Source organism: Python bivittatus, unplaced genomic scaffold (assembly GCF_059951505.1).
Source record: "Python bivittatus isolate LINGU-HERP-01145 unplaced genomic scaffold, Pbiv_v1 ctg000080_np1212, whole genome shotgun sequence".
NCBI lineage: Eukaryota > Metazoa > Chordata > Lepidosauria > Squamata > Pythonidae > Python > Python bivittatus.
In genome coordinates this window covers 5,505,764-5,525,899 of record NW_028277035.1, presented here as the reverse complement: position 1 = coordinate 5,525,899, position 20,136 = coordinate 5,505,764, and the positions used below count along the sequence as shown (strand labels likewise).

At 40.0% G+C, this 20,136-nt stretch overlaps 1 protein-coding gene and 1 long non-coding RNA gene across 4 annotated transcripts in view; one reads left to right on the top strand and one right to left on the bottom strand.

The window, feature by feature from the left end:
* The window catches only part of SEPTIN9 (septin 9), a 233,958-nt gene that overhangs the window by 134,402 nt on the left and 79,420 nt on the right, over positions 1-20,136 (top strand). For all 3 annotated transcript variants that reach the window (XM_088133419.1, XM_007426667.4, XM_007426666.4), the window contains one exon: positions 3,441-4,097. In XM_088133419.1, the coding sequence (XP_087989545.1) occupies positions 3,441-4,097 (657 nt within the window). The remainder of the gene's footprint in view (positions 1-3,440; positions 4,098-20,136) is intronic.
* LOC112540452 (uncharacterized) lies at positions 6,953-18,764 on the bottom strand. The gene is made up of 5 exons (XR_003084543.2): positions 18,694-18,764; positions 18,385-18,488; positions 17,463-17,579; positions 13,834-13,907; positions 6,953-7,024 (listed from the first exon to the last, which is right to left on the bottom strand). It is a non-coding gene; the product is annotated as an uncharacterized LOC112540452 (long non-coding RNA).

Here is a 20,136-nt window from a genome sequence, read left to right as displayed (position 1 = left end):
GCTCAAAATCATAAAAATGTATTTCCCAGAAGAGGCAAAACTCTAATGACAGAAAACTGACAAACACACATTTCATCTTAATTTATGGAAATGTATATATGAACATTTGAATTTCACACAAAAAATGCCCCAATTACTGTCCCAGAAGGTTCCCCCTTTTATGATAAATATTAAAACGTAAGCTTTTTATTGTAAGTACAAAATGTTTCCAATGTTCATAAATTAAAACTTGCATTTCACAATCACCTGGGAGTTTAATATTTTAACCAAATTATTGTCAAATGACTGGGATGCAATGTTTTTCCTTTTCCTTAGGAAAAACCTCTATAGATGCCCCTGGTGAACTTTTATTTTATTTTATTTTTTGGTGCCTGTAGTCTCTCATGAACCCCATCAAGTTCTCATGAAACCCTAGGGTTCAATGTGAAACCCTAGAGCACAATTTGAAAAACCCTGCTTTAGCTGCAGATATGATTTCCTGTATGGATTTTATTGGCTACTCAGAGTAACGTCTTAAAACATGGGCACTGACCTAGAGGTCACCTTGTAATGTGTCCCCAGTTTTTGCAAAGTTTAAAATGAGGATTTTATAAATGATTATTTTAAGTTTCTGTATGCTAGTAACTGCACTCCAAAGCATACAGAAATGTTTTCTTAGTTTGAACACTACTGAAATTTGTGCTGCGTGGAAAGCTGAACTGATCTAATAAACAAATGCTTCCCTTTGCTGCTTTTCTAATAAATCCTAAAAAGGCTAAATATAAGATAGAGGCTGACAGTGCAGTTTTTGAAACATGCCAAGTAGTCAGTGAATCTAAGCCATGTGTCTAGCCAACTCATTCTTGGGAGTTGGACAAATTGATGTGTCAGACTTCTGCCTGATCCTGCCTATGTTTTAAAGATGTTGATCTTGAGCTATTTTTCTAGACAGTGCCCTACAATTATTTTGATAATTTGACTAGAAGACTTGAGGGCTTTTGCTGTTTTGGAAGACATCTGATATTTCAGTAAGAAGACAACCCTGGATATCTGCAATGCTTGCATGTATGTGTTCCAGCAAATAAGTCATAATATTTGTATCTTGTCTCCATCAGTTCTCTATTCTGACATTGTGAGGCTGTCTGTCTGTCTTTTCCTTCCTTCCTTCCTTCCTTCCTTCCTTCCTTCCTTCCTTCCTTCCTTCCTTCCTTCCTTCCTTCCTTCCTTCCTATGGCCACCCATCTCACAACAGTGACTCTGGGTTGCATGCAAGGATTAAAACAACAGCTACAAGCGATGACCCATGATGCCCAAGATAAACATTACATCCCAGTCATAAAACCACATCATCAGCAAAGCTCACCTAACACCCTGGCTCAAACGTGTGGGGAAGCAGTCAGATCTTCAGAACTTTGTGAAAGGCCAGCAGGGTCAGGGCCATCTGGATCTCTGAGGGGATGCTGTTCCACAGGGCAGGTGTTGCCACAGAGAAGGCATGACTCAGGGATCCAACAAGTTGACATTGTTTGATAGAAGGGGACTGGAGCATGCTCTTTCTGTTAGATCTGGTGGGACAAGCAGAAATAATGTGAGAAAGGCAGTCCCACAAATAGCCTGTCACTTATAAAGCCCTAGGCCATGTAGGGCTTTATAAGTGACAAGGTGATAAGCAGCATCTAGTATCGCGCCTGGAAGCCGCCTGGAAGCCAGAGCAGCTTACAGAGCAGTGGTGTTATATGAGTGTAGTGTGAAACTCCAAAAACTGCCTGTGCTGCTGCATTCTGGACTAGCTGCAGCTTTCAAATGCTCTTCAATGGCAGCCCCACATAGAGCACGTTACAGGAATCCTAATGGGAGATGACTAAGATGTGAATTACTACGAGCAAGGCCAGAGCCAGGAGAGGGGTGGAGGGCTTAAAACCCACAGCCACTCAATCTTGCCAGGGTTGAGCCAGAGCCTGTTCTCCCCCACCCAGACACTCATAGCCTCCAGGCATTGGGAAAGGACCTCAGTAGCATCACTTGGTCATCTCAGGATGGACATGTACAACTGCATATAGTCAGCATACTGATGATACTCCACCCTGTGGTGGTGGATGACCTCATTCAGCAGCTTCATGTAGATGTTAAACAGGAATAGTGAGAGAGTAGAGCCCTGAGGCTCCCCACAAAGCAGGGATCTCAGGTTCAACCTCTTCCTCCCTGCCAACACTGATTGGAACCAGCCCTGAATAAAGGAGGAGAACCATTGTAATACAGTGTCCTCACTCCCACTTCTATAGGCCAGGCCAGAAGGATACCATCAACAATGGTATTAACAGCCACTGAGAGATCAAGAAGGGCCAGAATGGATGCACTACCCCCACCCTGAGCCCACCAGAGGTCTTCAACAAGTGCAATCAGTGATGTCTCAGTACTATAACCAGGCCTGAATCCTGACTGGAAAGGATCCAGATAATCTGCTTCTTCTAGGACCTTAAAAAGGGAAGGTGGAGACTGGATGAAAATTGTCCAGATCCCTTGGTCTACCAACAGTCTCTTGAGAAGGGGGCAGACAACTGCCTCCTTCAAGGCAAACTGAACAACCTCCCACAGAGCAACACTGGACCCAACCACTTGTCACCTCCCAAGAGACCTTAGTTGGCCAGGAAGGAGAGGGATCTAAAATACAGGTGGCTGAACTCATAGCACTGAGGACTCTGTCCACTTCATTAGGGCCAATAGGTTCAAACTCTTCCCGGGTAACTGTCTCAGACAACTCCAAAGGACCTGTCCAGCCAGATTCCAACTTCAAACAAAACTGTGACTTTATCTGCCTAGATGCTTAGTCCTCGCCGCAGCCCTGCAGTTATTCCTGTGGCCTCTCCTTACCCATTCTGCAGATGCAATAAGGGCTGAGAAATAACAAATCTCACTGCCCTTATCACCACAAGGTAATCCTTAAGAAAGGCTATTACCCATGTTTGCTCAGGTTCACTCTTTGTTTTCCTCCAGTGGCCTTCTAGATGTGTCTTATGCTATTATATAAATGTAATGAGTGGGAACAAAGTAAATTTCAGGAAGAAATCTCAAAGTAACTGTAACTAAGAATTTCAAAGAAAGGAAGGGACTTTATGTGGTATACATTTTTACACAGGAATCTAGGAATCTTGTGAGAGTCCATGGCCGCCTTCAGACTGCCAAGAAGAGTCAGGTATTTCCTTATTTTTGAGCTGTCTTTGAGAAGGCTTGAAAATCAGAGAAGATTAAGTTTCCTGAAACTCAGCACAAGTTCCCTAAAGATCCGAAGGTTCAGCAAGTCATCCCCCTTTCCTAAGTATATGATTTGAATTATCAAAATTGTCGGTTTGAGGGATATCATACAATGAAGTACAATGTTGCTGTATAATTGACAGCCCAAGGACAATAACTATGTAGTTCTGATAGTGTTGTTTAAATTTAATTATTTTTATATCTTTCAGCTTTGAAGAGATCCTTTGAAGTTGAAGAAGTAGATCAGCCTTCAAATTCTTCCACTCCACAAAGGCGGACACCCAATCCTCTTGTTAGGTCCACAGTGTCCAGTTCCACACAGAAATTCCAAGATCTTGGGGCCAGGAATTCAGAGACTCCTTCCAGACATGGGGAGTCTCCAGCACAAAGATCTCCCAAGTCCTCTTTAAGGAGAGTTGAGATCTCTGGGCCAAAACATCCTGAACCAGTGTCCAGAAGAACAGAAATCTCCATTGATATATCATCTAAGCAAGTGGAAAATTCCATCTCAGGAGCATCAAGATTTGGCCTCAAGAGAACAGATGTGTTGGGACACAAGCCCCCTGAGACTGCTCCCAGAAGGACTGAGATCAGTCTAAGTAAGCCCCAGGACCCAGCTCTTCGCAGAATGGAAGTCCCCTCAAAGATCCCTGAACCAACTCAGCGCAAAGTTGAAGCCACTAGTCCACCTTTGCCTGATGTTGCTACCAAACGTGTGGAAATCCAGGTAACAAAATCTTCTGAGGTTCCAGTGCCACCAATCAGGCAGACTGAAAATGTGGAGCTTTTTTCAACCAATCAGCATCTGCCACCAGAACCAAAGATACAGCCAGCAGTGACTGAACTGCCACACAAAAGCCAAGAAGGTAAGCAGATGAATGGTTTCCCCTTTTTCAGCTCTTTGCCTGTGTCTCCCTCTCAGAGATCTTTTGTCAGCCACCAGGATTATAATCAGTTACTATTCTGAAAACAAGTAATAAATACAATTAGCATATTGGTTCATGGGTATTATTTCAGTTATAGCTCAGCTTCATTTTATTTATTTGACTTATATCTCTCCTTTTGTACAGGAGCTCAAGGTGGCAGCATACATAGGGCTCCTTCTTCTTGTGAGGTACAGTGGGCTGAGAGAGAGGGGCTGGCCCAAAGTCACCTAGGGAGCATCTGTGGCTGAGGGTGGAGTAAAACCTGTGTCTCCTCACTCTTAGTTCAGCTTCTTAACCACTATATCACACTGGCTCTTTATTATTTGTCTGGATTACTTTTTATTTTCTTGGGGTACAATACGATTTTGATTACTATATTTTAAAATAATACACCACTGCCATTTCTTTATATTAACTTGTGGGATGAATTGTGTTCCTATTTATTTTAGACTATTGCGGATGAATTGTGTACTTCTGGCATGGCCCTGGATGTCTGTGTTGGTTTACTTTTTGCAGTTACATAGTCCTGAATTTTATAGCTTATAACAGACTTAGCAAATGCATTACATTCATCTGATTTGAGATCATTTTTACCAAAGTAATTCACTGGATCTTTCCATTTTGAAAATGGAAGATTCCATGTAATGTGCTTTCCACATGCTAGATACATTACATGATCTTTGTGCACAGTATAGTTTCTAGTGAAGTTATATGATAGTAGCATTACCCAAATTGTGTCTGCAGTTCCTGAGCCTGGTACTTAGCCTTGCTAAGGGGCCCCATACAGGCAACTCAAGTAGAAAATGTGCAAAATTGCAACCAAGCTGCGTTTAAAGGCACAAAATAGCTTGTGTGATGCCCAGGACTAGTGCTCAGTGCAATTATGTGTGTTAGCTTTGAAAGAAAGTCCTTGTTCCAAAAAGCTCTCACGTCCAGATAGAAAAGGTGTAGAGAGCTAAATTTGGAGATCTTTAATGCTTCAAGACCCAATTGTAATAGCACCATGATTTGTTTATGATTTGCAGATATTTTAGTTGGCCTTAATAAAGATGTTACCATAGTGTGTTTTTTGTTATTTTGTTCCTAACACACCCACATAGCTACCTACACTTTGAAAGATTCCCGTTATAGCTGTCCAGCTTGTTTTGACTAGTAAGTCAGAATTTTAAACAACTGTATGCAGTTAGTACTATGAATTATGATCTTAACCATGCTGGCACTTCATCTGGTGCCAGGCATGAGACTGGGATCTTGAATATCCTGGCTCTCAGATGGCAGTTCAGAGACAACTTTGCATCTTAACTGGATGAGAGCATTTCTGGTATTGCATTTGCCTTATTTTGACCTTCCAAGAGGGGATTTCATAGATATGCTTGATTATTTTTTTTTTCGTAGCACTGGGAACACACTATGAAGGAATGCATTCCATCAAAACATTGTGGTGTGCACATGCTCTGCATTGTGTTCCCTTTTTTATGATGCTTTGGTATGCAGAACTATTTTATAGTGACAAACAACTCAAATAAAAACAGTCTGTTTAACAAGATCCAGGATTCCTGGCTTTCTGGCCTCTTACAGATGAAGTGTAATGGTTTTACTGCAGACAAAAGCAACTTTTAGGTAGTTGGGGACTGTAGTTAATTTTCCTTAGAGGGATAAATGCTAAAGAGGTGAGTGTTGCAAATTTGGGGGGGGGAGTTTTTTAAAGATTTGAGGAGTCTTCCTTAGTTCTTTAAATGGTGTTAAATCTAGCTTTATTTTTTGTGTTTTGTACCTTAAAGTAGTAGAAAGACATGTTGATTTTTAAAGTGCCACAATAAGATGACACAGAGCAAGGTCCTGGTGTCACAAAAAAGGACTTGGGACCACATGCAGTGTTAGGACCATTTACTCCCAGTCCTAGACTAAAGCATTTTTTCAGTCGCTTCCTTGCTGTACCTTCATTCTTTCTCATTTTCAGTGAATTGATATGAATTCAGTCTCCTCCTCTTTGAAGATTTCATATTTTCTTCTATAACGTTTTCTTTCATGCTTCAAAGCCCAATTATAATAGCACCACTATTTATGATTTGCAGATATTTTAGTTGGCCCTAATAAAAATGTTACCATAGGGTGATTTTTGTTTTTCTGTTTCTAACACAGATAACTTTCCTTGAGTCCCTGGTCATTGATTCTCTTGTCTACTTCTGCTACTTTTCCCCATGTTACGTGTAAATTGGTAATGAGAAGATTTCTACTTCTTGTTGCACTTTTCCCTCAGTATTTCTGTACGCAGTCCTGCTTCTCTGCACAGGTCTGATCACTGACTCAAAAAAGAGGTTGTGGAAAAGGGGTAGACTCAAATTATTAGAAACCTGCTTTTCTATGGAAAAACATTATAGTGTTTCAGATTTTTTTAGTTATTAAAAATAACAGGTAAGAGGGATCATGAATAGCTATATATCAAATCATGCATGATATGGATAGTTTTACATCCTCTTTTGTAGTACTGAAACTTAGGGTCATTCACTGAAGTGAAAGATAGAGTTGCTGATGAAGTGCCTCTTTATATAGTGTATAATAAAATAATTGCATTCACTGAGTATCAATTTAGAAGGTTTTTAAAGGAGTCCAAGTCATGCCGCTCTAGCAGTGGTGAATGGTTTTCATGGATGTTTAGTAAGGTCGGAATATACCTTGTATGCCAGTGGCTGGGAAGTAACAGCGGAAGAGGGTTATCACTCTTCTTGTCCATGTTGTGAGCTTCCTGAGTGAATTAGATCAGCCCTGTGTGACATTAGCCTGGTCAAACAAAGCTCGTCATACGTTTTCATGTTCCAGGTTCCACTAGTATGTGTTCTAGGGCAGGCTGGAGCTTTTGGTAAGACCTGAAACACAAGTGGTAGAAATGACTCTTCTACTCTGTTCCATCCAGTTATTTCTTCCCTTTATTGAATGATGTTCCTGGTACTCAAGATAGCTTTGCAAAGTGTCCACCTGTTTTTGTCTCATGTTGTCATAGCTTCTTGAGATACAAATGAAACTACACAGTGCTAAGTATCCATTTCGATTCTTGTACACAGAGTATCTTAGATTATGGCTAGCTTGATTTAGCAGTACTTAGGGTTCCTCTGCAGCAACTGTTTACCATAACTCAGAGACATCCACTATCCAATTTTAGAGGACATGTCCTCATGACTCAGCCTTCGTCTCATTCCCAGCTCAGTGTGGAGGCAGCCTAAATATGTCCTTTTTGTTCCTTTCTAGTGACATTTCATTCATTCATTCATTCATTCATTCATTCATTCATTCATTCATTCATTCATTCATAGAGCCATTTGTGACTCTGAGCGGCTTACAATTAAAATATAAGCAGTACTAAAAAATCAAAAAACAAATCAGCCATACAAACAATTTTTTTTTTTTATCTGCACTCAGTTGTTACTGACCCTGCAGTGACTGCTTTTTGGACGAGTCCTTTGCAGTTTTCAAGGCAAGGTGTTTCGGAAGTGGTTTGCCAGTGCCTCCTTCCTAGAGCAGAGCCCAGCTGGCGAGTGCAGGAGGTGGGGTTTCCGTTGCTTCGCGCCCTTTTCGGGTGAGCGCGGTTGCGCTACCTGGCAACTGCTCCCAACTCCTTTTGCAAGGCGCCGCCAGCATTTTTCCTCCCACCGGAGTGAGAGTACCCATTTATCTACTCACATGAGTTTTCAAACTGTTGGGTTGACAGGAACTGGGGGTTCAAGCAAGAGCTCACTCTGCTACGCAGAAGGCTGGGCTCGAACCGCTGAAGCATCGACCATTTCTGGCCGGCAACTTTCAGTGTCATTAAGCCGCTGCGCCACCGCGTCCCCCATTATACAAACAATGCAAACATTAAAAACAATTAAACAATTAAAAGCCATACAATACAATCACTGGGAAAGCACAGCTGCTCAAGAAGAGTACAGCCATTTTATGAGCTCCACATCATTCTCTGACCCCCAGGCAAGATGGCAAGGCCATGTCTTCAGGCCCTTCCAGAAGGCCATCAAGGTCAGAGCCAGCCTGACCTCAGGGGGAATGATGTTCCATGGGGTGGGTGCAGCAGCAGAAAAGGCTCTCCTCCTGAGTCCCACAGATGGCACTCACTAGTGGACGGAACCCACAACAAGCCTCTTCTGCTGGACCTGATGGGATGGGTAGATGTTACTGGGGAGTAACATCTCAAATAACCCGGCCCCATGGCATGTGGGGCTTCATATATTATTACCAGCACCTTGAATGGATCTGGAGGCAAATTGTTAACCAATGCAACTCTTGGAGCAGAGGTGTAACATGTGCACAGATCTAGGTGCACACATAACTGCCTGCGCCACTGCATTTTGCACCAATGAAGCTTCTGAATACTCTTCAAGGGCAGCCCCATGTAGAGTACATTAATCCATACCAGAGGTGACCAGGATATGAGTGACTGAGCATAGAGCCTCCTGATCCAGGAATGGGTGCAATGAGTCCAGAAGCACCCCCAGATTGCATACCCCATCCAGAACCAAAGATGGTAAATTCCTAAATTGAGGTGGCCCCAAAATCCAAAGCCACTCCGTCTTGCCAGGGTTGAGCCAAAATCTGTTGTTTCCCATCCAAACCCCTACAGCCTACAGACACTGGAGGATGTTGGCAGCATTGCTTACTTCACCAGGGGTGGAAATATATAGCTATGTATCATCAGCATACTGATGATACCTCCCCCCATGGCTACAGAGGAACCCACCAGCAGCTTCATGTAGATGTTAAACAGGAGCAGAGAGAGTACCGAACCCTGCAGCACCCCACAGTTTAGGGCCCAAGGGCAGGATCTCTTGCCCCCAATCCACACCAATTGAAACCAGCCACTGAGGAAGGAAGAGAACCAGTTCAATACTCCCAACCCCTGCAGCCAGTCCAGAAGGATATCGTGGTCTTGAAGGCTGCTGAGAGACCAAGCACCACCTCCATCTCGCTCTCTCCAGAGGTCATCTAAAAGCACAACCAATGCTGTCTCAGTCCCATACCCAGATCTGAAACCTGACTGAAAGGGCTCCAGGTAATATACTTCATTCAGGACCCTCTGAAGCTGTTCTGCGACCACCTTCTCAACAATCTTCCCTAAAAAGGGAAGACATTTGGCACTGTAATAATCTAATTGGCTACAGCAGCAATGTGATGTTATCACATTACAACTGATTATCTTATTCACTCAAAAGAAGAAAAAAATGTACAGGGGAAGATGTAATTGCTCACATGATACATTACTTTGGAGCCAAACAGCCACAAAGAGAAGCAGAATTAAGGGGGTATTTTTTTAAAAAAAATCTCCCTTCCCCACTTCTGAGCCTAAAAACTTATTCAGGAGAAAATGTGGCTCATCTCCATTTACAAATTAACAAACTACATGGAGACAAAATTAATGTAATTTGATGCAAACCATCAACTTAAGTCACCACCAGAGTTGATATAAGCATCATTGCTCATTCAAGACTCAGGATAGGGCCTAAGTCCTAGAATCAGTAACAGCTGCCTGAAGATGGGAAGATTTTGATTTAAAACCAACTCTGGCATCCTGGGACAGCTGCTGAGTGTAAGGTTTGAACAATGAAAGCAGTTGTCTGTTGGGAGATTTAAAGCATGAGACAGCCACAGTGCAATCAATAACAAAGTGGGCTTTTAGTTCTAATGGGGACTTGTATATAAGAACAAAGAATAAAATGGACATGAAAGATTCTCCTTGCACCCCTTTCTCTGTCTTTCTATGTTCAAATTTATAACCCAGGAACAGAAAGAGCAGGGTTATTTTAATTTCTCTCTAGCAGCTTTTTGTAACTTGGTGTCTTCCACATAAATGTCTTGAAGTTGAAACTCTCTGAACTCCATGCCATCTGCCTCAACACATTTGGTGAGTATCAGCTTGAGAAGGAAAGCGGTAATGTTAACCTAACTCCAGTATCCTCACCCTCTTTCCCTCATCTTCTTCCCATCTAGCTCCCATCTAGTTAGTTGTGGAACAATCCCTTAATTTCATGGACCATAGCTTATTGGAGAAAAATATGCAACCTGAATTAGGTCCTTGGTTTTAATAGCTAGAATCAATTTCTGGAGTTCAGTTAGGTACATACCAGCACTGTAGTCACAGCCCATGGAGATTTACAGTTTCCTTCCAAAATATTGCCATTTCCTACACATTACTTGTAAGATACCCTTTCATTTACCTCCATCTTATTTCCATCTTAATATGGAAGTGGAAGAAGTTCTGGATGTTCATTAGATTAGAATATTGTTTTAGAAGATCTCAGATCACACAAAGATATGCCCGGACAAGGAACTAATGACTTGCTTGCTTGGAAAATGTAAAATCCAATCATAAGCCACTGATACTTGTCTCCCACTGTGATTAGAATGCACATGTAACTTGTATGGTGGAGCAGAAAGAAATAAAAGCCGATGAATAATTGAAAAAAGCAAACCAGAACTTTTGTGTCAGATACCTTTCTAAGCTTTCCTCATCCTTTAATTTTGTCTGTAACAAATTTCCTTCCCAATTATACATGCATGAAAGTTTGATGATGTGGACAAACCCTTTAAATAAATTCTATTAGTGATACAGACTCCAACAGATAGTTAAGTCTGCAGAAAGAATAATTGCAACTTGCCTGCCTTCTATAGAAGATCTGTATATTGTGAGGGTTAAAAGGAGGGCAGAGAAGATATCTGCAGATCCCTCTCATCCTGGACATGAATTGTTTCAACTTCTTCCCTCAGGACGCTGCTACAGAGCACCGTATATTAAACCATCTGAGGGAACAGTTTTTTCCCTCATGCCATTGCTCTGCTGAACACCTAATTAATGCAGCATGACAAACTGATTGACATTGCATGATAAGATATGACTGCTAAGACGTGACTGATAGTGCTCTGTTAAATGTGAATATATGCTAGACAATAGCTTCTCCTTTTAAAAATGAATATATGTTAGTCAATAGCCATAGTATTCTTCTTCTTCCAATTCTCCTCTTCTGACTGCATAGTTTTAGTATATAATGTTATTACTTTTTATTATTCCTTATTTCCTGATGCTATGCAAACACACTGAGAGTTTTTTGCACTGAAGTCAAATTCCTTGTGTGTCTCATACTTGGCCAATAAAGTATTCTATATTCTATATATAATAGGCATGCCATTGGGGCCCAGTGATCATGAATCAGTAAAGTTACTTCTTTCTTTTTAAAACAATTTTTGTTCTTTGCTTTAAGTTTCTGGAAGCTTAATGTCCATAAATATCTTAGACATTATTTTATGTTGTCCTAGATTTGGGTATGCTGGCTGGAGAAATGGGAAGCTGATCCCTTCCCACTTCGTTTCTAGTGGCAATAGAAATTGAATCTTAGTGTCTTAAACTATTTATAACTAAGCTTTGCACTCATGCACGTGCACAAACATACATATAAAGGAACCCATAACTAAAAACTATGGTTTTTATCAATGCAAATACTAATACTGAGAGAAAGCATCTTTCTCTCAGCATCCAGAAAATCCTAATCACCTTTCTAGGATGGGAATTGTCTTTGCAGTGTCCAAATTATTAAGGATGAAATGGGTTTCGTGAGGCAATTGAGAAACAGAGATTAAATATGGTTGCCAGGAGCTGACTGCTAATGGAGCCCTAGGGGTATAGCTGTGGTATGAAACAACTGCTACTAACATGTTTTATTGCCCTAATATATTTTTAGATGGAAAAGGGAGATTCTACATTTCACTCACAACATTTACATTGGGATTGTCTCAAAGAAATGAGAATGCCATAGAACAAGTACTAACCTTGCCTGATTTCATATTTAATGTTTAACTCTGGCAGCAGCATAAGCAGGTGGATTCTTGTAGCTACTGATGCCATCTCCTAGCCAAGCAGGTTTAGCTCCTGGCCTTCACTCCCACCCTCCTCTTCTCTATCCCACCATCCCCCATACCAGGGACTTTTCATTTGTTTTGAAGGCAGTAAAAATATGCCTTGTCATGACTTCTGCATTCAAAGAATATTCAAAGGAATGAAAAGAAGAACTGGGTTCCTGACAAAAAAAAATGGACCAGCCCTCAACCATGCATGAAATGCCTTTCCAACTCTGATTTAACCAACAGAGTGGAGATAGTTTGGTCGTTAGGTTTTTTGAAGCTCCAGCCTAGATGGATCATTATGAAAGGCCTTGACATATTACATTTTATTGATGGTTATGAATATTCTGTACCAAAATGTATTGATGCAATATAACAATGTGGTAAGTTATCAAATTATTTAATTAATTAGGGCAAGTCTCTTATTTTTTGGATAAGCTCTAATGTATCTGTAAAAATTAAAATCTGTTAAAAAATGGAGCTTCACCTGATATTTGAATTTTTTTCAACATTTTTCATTATCCCAAGGGGAAAAAAACCTTTATTATTAGAGGTAACTGTTGCATATTGCTTATCTCAGATTAATATAATGCTGGTTGCATTATAGTCCAATTGATGTAAGTTGATTTTTTAACAACCTCATCAGTTTATGAGGAAAGAAAAATGTAAACATGAATATCACTTCAAGATTCATATAGATACTCAGAGGGATTCCCATGATATTACCCTTAAGTATTTCAAGCAGATTGATAAATTATTAATAATGATTTTATGCAATGGCAGACCCCTAGATTTTATGTATCTAAATTGTAGAATGTTAATATATTCAAGTAAAAGATTTTTTTTTGATTTTACAATTTGGTACAAATGCATAAGTAGAATCTAAAATTCATGAGTTAGTATCAGTACTGAAATGTGTTTTGGGTGACTGTAAATCTACAGTATTTTTTTTAAATAGACAATTAAAGAGTATTGATTAGATGGATATTAGTTATTTGCAGGGAATTGGAATGGTCCATGTTAAGAAAACAAGGGATAAGGGTCTTAAAGAATATCAAATATGATATTAAGATGAGATTAATTTAGCCTTTTTTCATGCTTATTAGACACTTCAGAGATTGTTTGAAAAGGCTGGCTGTCATCTTCCCTGTTTTCATTTTTTCTTTTGTGTATCCTTTTTTTCTTAGATCTCTATATTAAAGCAAAACAAAACGATGCTCCAATTAGTCCTAACACAGTAATAAAGACTACAGCTGTTGAGATGTTTATGCTGAGGTCAAGAGTCTTGTCCTCTGCAACTTCCTAAAGCCTTACTCTTGGACATAAGCATCTGCTTGTCTTCATACGAAGTGTATCTTAGGCCAAACTAAAATGGAATCCTCTTTCCCTTCTCTGAAATATTATTCACAAATGTACACAACACTTGAAACTCATTGTGTGTCCTGACTCTTCAGTTTTATCCTTTTGTTCATTTTGCCTTCCTTTACTTTCTTTTTTAAAGAGAGTGTGATGTGAAGGACAAGTTTTCTGATTTTGAGAGAGTTTTCAAACTCAGGAGCATAAGTTCTCTTCTTAATAAAAGTCCATATTATAGAAAGGGTTGGGAAACTTAATAACCATAAGGGCTGCATTACCTGGTGGGCAGGGTAACCTTCCAGATGTCACATGTTACAAGTGAGCAAGCAAAGCCACAAATCCCACACACACACTTTTTTTTCTTATGCAAACACATGGTGATGGGCAAAATGTTTAAAACTGACACCCGCAGTTTCAAGTTCAGAACAGTGCTACTGACCTTACCAGAAGTGTTCCGATGCTGTCCTGACCATTCCAGAATTGGTTTGAGTTTGAAAGAGCCCTTCACTTGAGCTGAAACATTTCAAGAACAGTAGGAACAAAATTGGAACTCTTTTGATAAGGCAGGACATCATTTTAAATAGTTGTTTTGTGTTTGAAACATTTTGTATGTTTTTACGACAGTTCACACTCAGGGAGGCTTTTCTCAATTTTAACTAAAGTGCTTTTTGTGGGGGATACGTTATGAGGAATGAACTCTCCAATATCCACCGCCCCCCTTTTCCCTGTTGACTTGAAAACAAGGAAGCTCATTTTGTCACACCAATATTGAAGTCAATAGTGATTCTCATAGTACTTCTCCCCCACCCCCCATTCTGCTATTTCAGGGTAGAATATAGGCTAGTTGTTTCTTACAAATTCTGATCATTTAAAGGATCAATTCTATGTTTTAGGGCTGGGGAATGATCTTCCTCTTCTCAGTTACAGACTAATTTACTAAAATTAGTTATCAGTTTCAGTAAATATTGGGTCTGAGAGCAAATAATAGCATATTCTCTGCACTGAGCATTAGTTTAAATGAATTTTAAACTAATCTTGGATTTTATAGCTTTTTATGTTCCTAGACTCTCTAATTGCACAGGATAATGACTCAATAGTGATCTCATATAACATAGAGCTTTATCAAAAGAAGCCAGCAGGAACAGTTTTGCTTGTAAAATGTTTATTATAACCTCGAGTGAACAAAAACTTCCAGGCTATCATAACTATCAGAAGAATTTACTTGATTTCATGATCTGAGTCGCTTGGCTTAACGGGTTCTCACTTACAGCCACGCTACCCTTAGCTTGTGTACGCATATGCTATGTTTTGAAATGCTTAATGGAAATGCTGAAGTACTGCTCAGGTGCATAACGTCATTTCTGTCTCTCCAGAATCTCTGTAACTATCCTAACTCAAGTAGGGACATGTGTCAGAGCCTCTCCCCTATAAGGACTTGGCAAGGACAAAATCTTGTACAGAAGATCCCAGTGAAGCCCATCAAATGGTTTATGTAGCAACTTTCTTTTGCCTTTTTTCATATTATAGCTATATGTCCTATAAAATGACAGGCACAATCTGTCCTGGTTTCTAAGCCTATTTGCATAGGGTGTCATTTTTCTACAGGGTTTCTTTAAAGTATGCAACCAGCTTTATGGAATATTTTTGCCCCATAAATTACAGTGCTGTGGTCCTTTCCAAATTCTCAGAGCACCTTAACTGCAGCTTCACCTGCCACATTGAAAAATAATTGAACAGAAGATTGATATCTTGGCAGACACTTTTTTTTTTTTCAGATGTGAATGCATACCAGTTCAACATCTGCCTGTAGAAAAAAATCCAGTTGAACAAGAACAGTTGATGGATTTAACATTGCAGCTTAAGTAGCCTAGGTTGGGGTTTAATGCATACATGACATGATCACTATAGAGCTGGCTTGGGCAGGTCTCTCAATATTAAGAACATTCAGTTCAAGCAGTTCAGCTGAAAAAAATCTTTTGCAACATCATTGTCCCAGAAAATTCTGCAGTACTTCTTGTTGCTCTGTCCCCAGGGTGATCTCTAGACTTCAGTGGTTGCAGCAAGGAATTACTTCTGCCTGGCAAGCTCCCAAGGTCTAAAGTGACATGGAATTCAAGGGAATAGTATTCATACTATAATGACTACTTTAGCTTCTTCCAGCAGATATTTGACAAGAGCAAAGACAATTTATGAGCTCAGCAAATGCAGGTACTCACTGGCTTTTTAACACGCTTCCAGTTGCCTGCTACTCTGTTTTTATTAATTTTTAATAGCATTCACTAATAAAATACCATGGAGCTCTGTTGCCTTTGTGGTGAACGTGCTCAGAAAAAGTAGAGGATGAAGCAGAGTTGCTATCTAGTCCATAGTTGATGATCAAGATCAAGGAGGCCAAAGAATGATCTGCTGATTACAACCATTTGTTTAACGATTGTTTGAAGTTATGACGGCACTGAAAAAGTGACTTACAATCAGTCATGCTTACAACTGTTGCAGCATCCCCACAGTCACGTGATCAACATTTGGGTGTTTGGTGACTGGCATGCATTTACGACGGTTGCAGCATCCCAGGGTCACATGATTGCCATTTGTGACCTTCCCAGGGGGCTTCCAACAAGCAAAGTCAATGGCGGAAGCTGGATTCACTTAACAACCATGGCAAAAAAGGTCGTAAAATTGGGCACAACTCACTTAATGACAGCATTGCTTAGTGATGGTAGTTCCAGTCCCAACTGTGGTCGTAAGTCAAGGACTACCTGTATTATGATTTGATTAAATCTAACCTATCATGATATGCAAAGCCAATTGTGTGAATCAGGCCATTATATCTTTCAGGTTGTTCAATAAAACATGGCTTGAAAAGTCTTGTCTTGGCATTACATGAGAACTTAGTCTTTTCATTTTCTTTTGCAGCGGTTGCTTGTTACAGAGCTGCTGTGATATGAAATTATACATTTATCAATAACTAGAATTGGGAATGTACCCCCCAAGGGATTAAGCCCATTTACTTTCATTGATTCCCTTGAAACATCAATCTTCAGAAGATCCTTATCAGTTTATGAAGATTTACTTAGTAATTCCCACCTGCGTTAGATGAATTAATTTTTCAGCATGCCCAATTCTTTAAGTGTCTATCTTCCCTACTGTTTTCTATCAGAGAAACTCTGTTTTGAGGAACCATAAATACTATTGGGGCTCTTTGATCAAATAATCAGAAAAATTAAATCCCAAGAAGATAGTTTACATTGTAGGAGGAGAACCATGTTAGTCTATGATAATGAAAACCCAGAAGGAATCTGGTAGCTCCTTTTCTGACTAACAGATTTATACGATCTGAAGAGAAACCAGAGCTAATGGGTATTGATATATTAAAAACATCTCCAAAAGGGCCCCCTGTAACTGTGGCAGAAGTTAAAAGAATAATTGCACAACAGACAGCTGGTAAAGCCCCGGGAGAGGACATGTTACCTCCAGAAATCTTTAAGACATTTCCCGATTGGTGGGCCTCTATACTCACCTCTTTGTTTACCTATATCAACGCCACTGGTCGATTACCTGTAGGTTGGGATAATAGTGTAGTAATCCCAATATATAAAAAGGGAGATACTACAAATCCAGCTAATTTTTGACCTATAAGTCTTATTGACATAGGGTGCAAGCTATATGCAAAACAAGACTAACAGATTTTATTAAAAGGCACAAATCTATGTGAGCTGCAACACTTAAGCCTTTTAATAAAATCTGTTAATTGGAAAATAGGCTACCAGAGTCATCCTGATTTTTAACAAGATAGTTTATTTGTCAGAATCAATCTGCAATGCATAGTTGCAAGAAATTGTCATTTATGTTCTAAGATGTATTTTATCATAACATAGAAGCAACATTGAGCTGCTGCTTGAATTGACAATTCACCATCCACCCACAAATTTTCTTTAACAGGCAGATAAGCATGTAGAATTTTCTTGAAGACAAGTAAATATGGAAAGGGTTTTCTGATTGTATGAAGTCTGAAAATTCTCCAACACTTCCCAAACAGCCATCTTTACTAGATAAATAGTTTTCTCTCACCCATCATTGGGATCTGCCTGCCCTTGCAATTCATTTCTCTTGCGTTAAGCCCACGTGCTCCACTAACAGTCCACAAGTAACATTTTCTCTGTGCTTCGTGTTACAGTAAGATCGTATCTGGAAATAAAATAGAAATACTTTCTGAAATGCTGGCAGCTGTTGCAACGGATCTGGCTTCTTGAATGAAGTTGGCTTTTCTGACATTGTCGTAATAGACAAAGTGGAGAAATTAACATGCTCTCGCTCTGTGTGTGTGTGTGTGTGTTTCCCATGTTCCATTTTATCAGATGGGACAAAGCGCCATATGGACTAAAACGTTACAGTTATGGTGTGGTGGTATGGTCTTTAAAGAAAGCTTTAAAGGTGGCTTTAATAATAGTAATAAGGAATACTAAATAATGTTTATTAATTTATTCTATTTGTATCCCTCTTTTCCAGCAGAAACACAAGGGATTATCTGGTGCTTCTAGTTCATTTGGTCCTTCCTCCAATTTTATACTCAGCAAAACCATATGAGGTTAAGCTGAGATAACAAATACTCCAAAATCATTCACTGGCAATTTGAATCTGGGACTCCCTGTTCATAATCTAGCTACTATATCCCTCCAGCTACTATACCACACAGGCTCTGCTCACTCGCTTTTTTCTTCTGATACATTTTAATTCTATAATAATTATATACATTTACAACTATAACATACCCGTGCTTTCCTTTTCTCATTTTGGGAGATTTCTCCAAGCTGCGCTAATTTGGATGTGAACGGACACATCAAAGAATCAGTACTTTGAATGTCTTTTCTCATCTTTTGACAGTCCTCTTCCTAACATCTCCCATTTGGTATTGTTCACTCTGTTAAAGCACTAGTTTCAGGAGCCAAGGCAATTTGCTGAAAGAGGCATGAACTAGAATCAAAGCATCTACCTGGCTATCTCCTTTGTGAAGGACGATCTTCTGCCAGAAGAGGGCAATGGTCTTAAACTGGAATTGCACTGAAGGAAGTCCAGTGGAGAAAGGTCTCTCTTATCCTGGAGAGAGAAAGAAAGAGAGAGAGAGATTATTTGGTAGAATGGTTGTTTTTGATGGTTGGGAATGAAATATGCTGATCAAACTTTCAGGGATATATTTTCCAAGGCATCACTGGACTCTTCCTTTTGATGCTCACTCATGATTGCTTAACTGTGGCCAGGAGTTTAAAGAGATTTAAAAGACAATAAACACAGCAAGTTTTACCAAAATAAAAACCAGGCAAAAAGCTGTGGATTAACAGTGAGTAATCCTTTCCAACTCCCTGAGCAGCTCAGCAGTTTAATTACACTGAGAAACTAAAAGCTGTTTGGGAAATGTTTCCTTAAAACCAGATGACACATTTGGGCTAGATTATGTGTGTTGATACTGTTTTGAGCAGGAAAGAGCTTTCAGCCCTGAAATGCTAATACACAGAGAGACTAAGAATGTGTGTGTGGTACAGGGGGAGCAGGGAGAATACAGCCAAGGCAAGTGCCAAATATGAGATAAACTGGGGGGGGGGGGGGAGACTTACAGTGTTTTCAGTTTGGAAAGAGATGGAGTGAGCCAAGGCAGAACTGGCAATGAGATGAGTTGGTGGGGAAATGTGGTTGGGTGGCGTTTTTTGCCTCACTGTTTTGATTTCAGCTAAAACACACCTGTTCCAATTGCTCTTATCAGTATGATGTGAGTGAGGTCCCATTTCAAAAAGCATTTGGAAAATGCCCAGACTGAACTGTCAGTTTGGTAGAAGGCCCCTCAGGAATTTGGATAGCTACATTTTAAGTAACAGGAGCTGCCCAGTAATGGTATCATCTGGAATAATGGAATTAAATCAGTAGTTTGTACTTTCTCAGCTAAGAAAGTGCATCCTTATGCAGTTTGGTAGTCCTTTCCAAACTGATCATAGATGAATGAGGGTGGAAGAGGCAGGAAGGAAACTTTTGGAGTACAGCAAGCTGATCTTCAGTTTCCTTTCAGAAAGCCAAGCTATGAGCAGAGGAAGGTGAAAATTTATCAACACGTAGAGGTCAAAGTGGGGATGGTGACTGTAGAACTTTTTCCCTTCCATCCTTCATCTGTGCCATCCATAACAGTCTAGTGACAGAGAGGTGCCTGAATATCAAGTCCAGGAAGCTACTTCACATATCTTTGGGAACTGTGGAATAAAGGATAGAAAAGTTTAAGAATGAGATGCTGATTGGTGCAAGGGTGTGAGAACCTGGAAGGGACAATAGGAATTTCAGTTGGAACATGGGGAGGTTGGTGGGAAACTGGGCTGATGAAAATGGCAGCTGTTTCTTAACCTAGCACTCACTGTATACTCAAGGCAGCAGTTGTAGTAGTTGAGAATTAGTATCTGAGAATCTCTTAAGGTTCAGCCGTAGGAAGAAGGCCAAGGAAAAACACTTCTGAAAATGTTGCATAGAAAACTGCATGGACTCATCCATGTAGTCACCAGGACTCAAAGCCCCCCCCCCCCAAGTTGTATAGTTTAAAACACTGCAGAGCAAACTATGGGCTTCTTGTTTTGAAATGCTATGTCTCCCTATTTCCCTATAGGAAGGAACTCTTGCTCCTTCCTCCTCCTGGCTCTTGAATTTCAGGTCTTAAAAGAAAATGCTGAAAATGCTAGCTTGTAGGCTTTGCAGCTCCCCCTAAATAGGC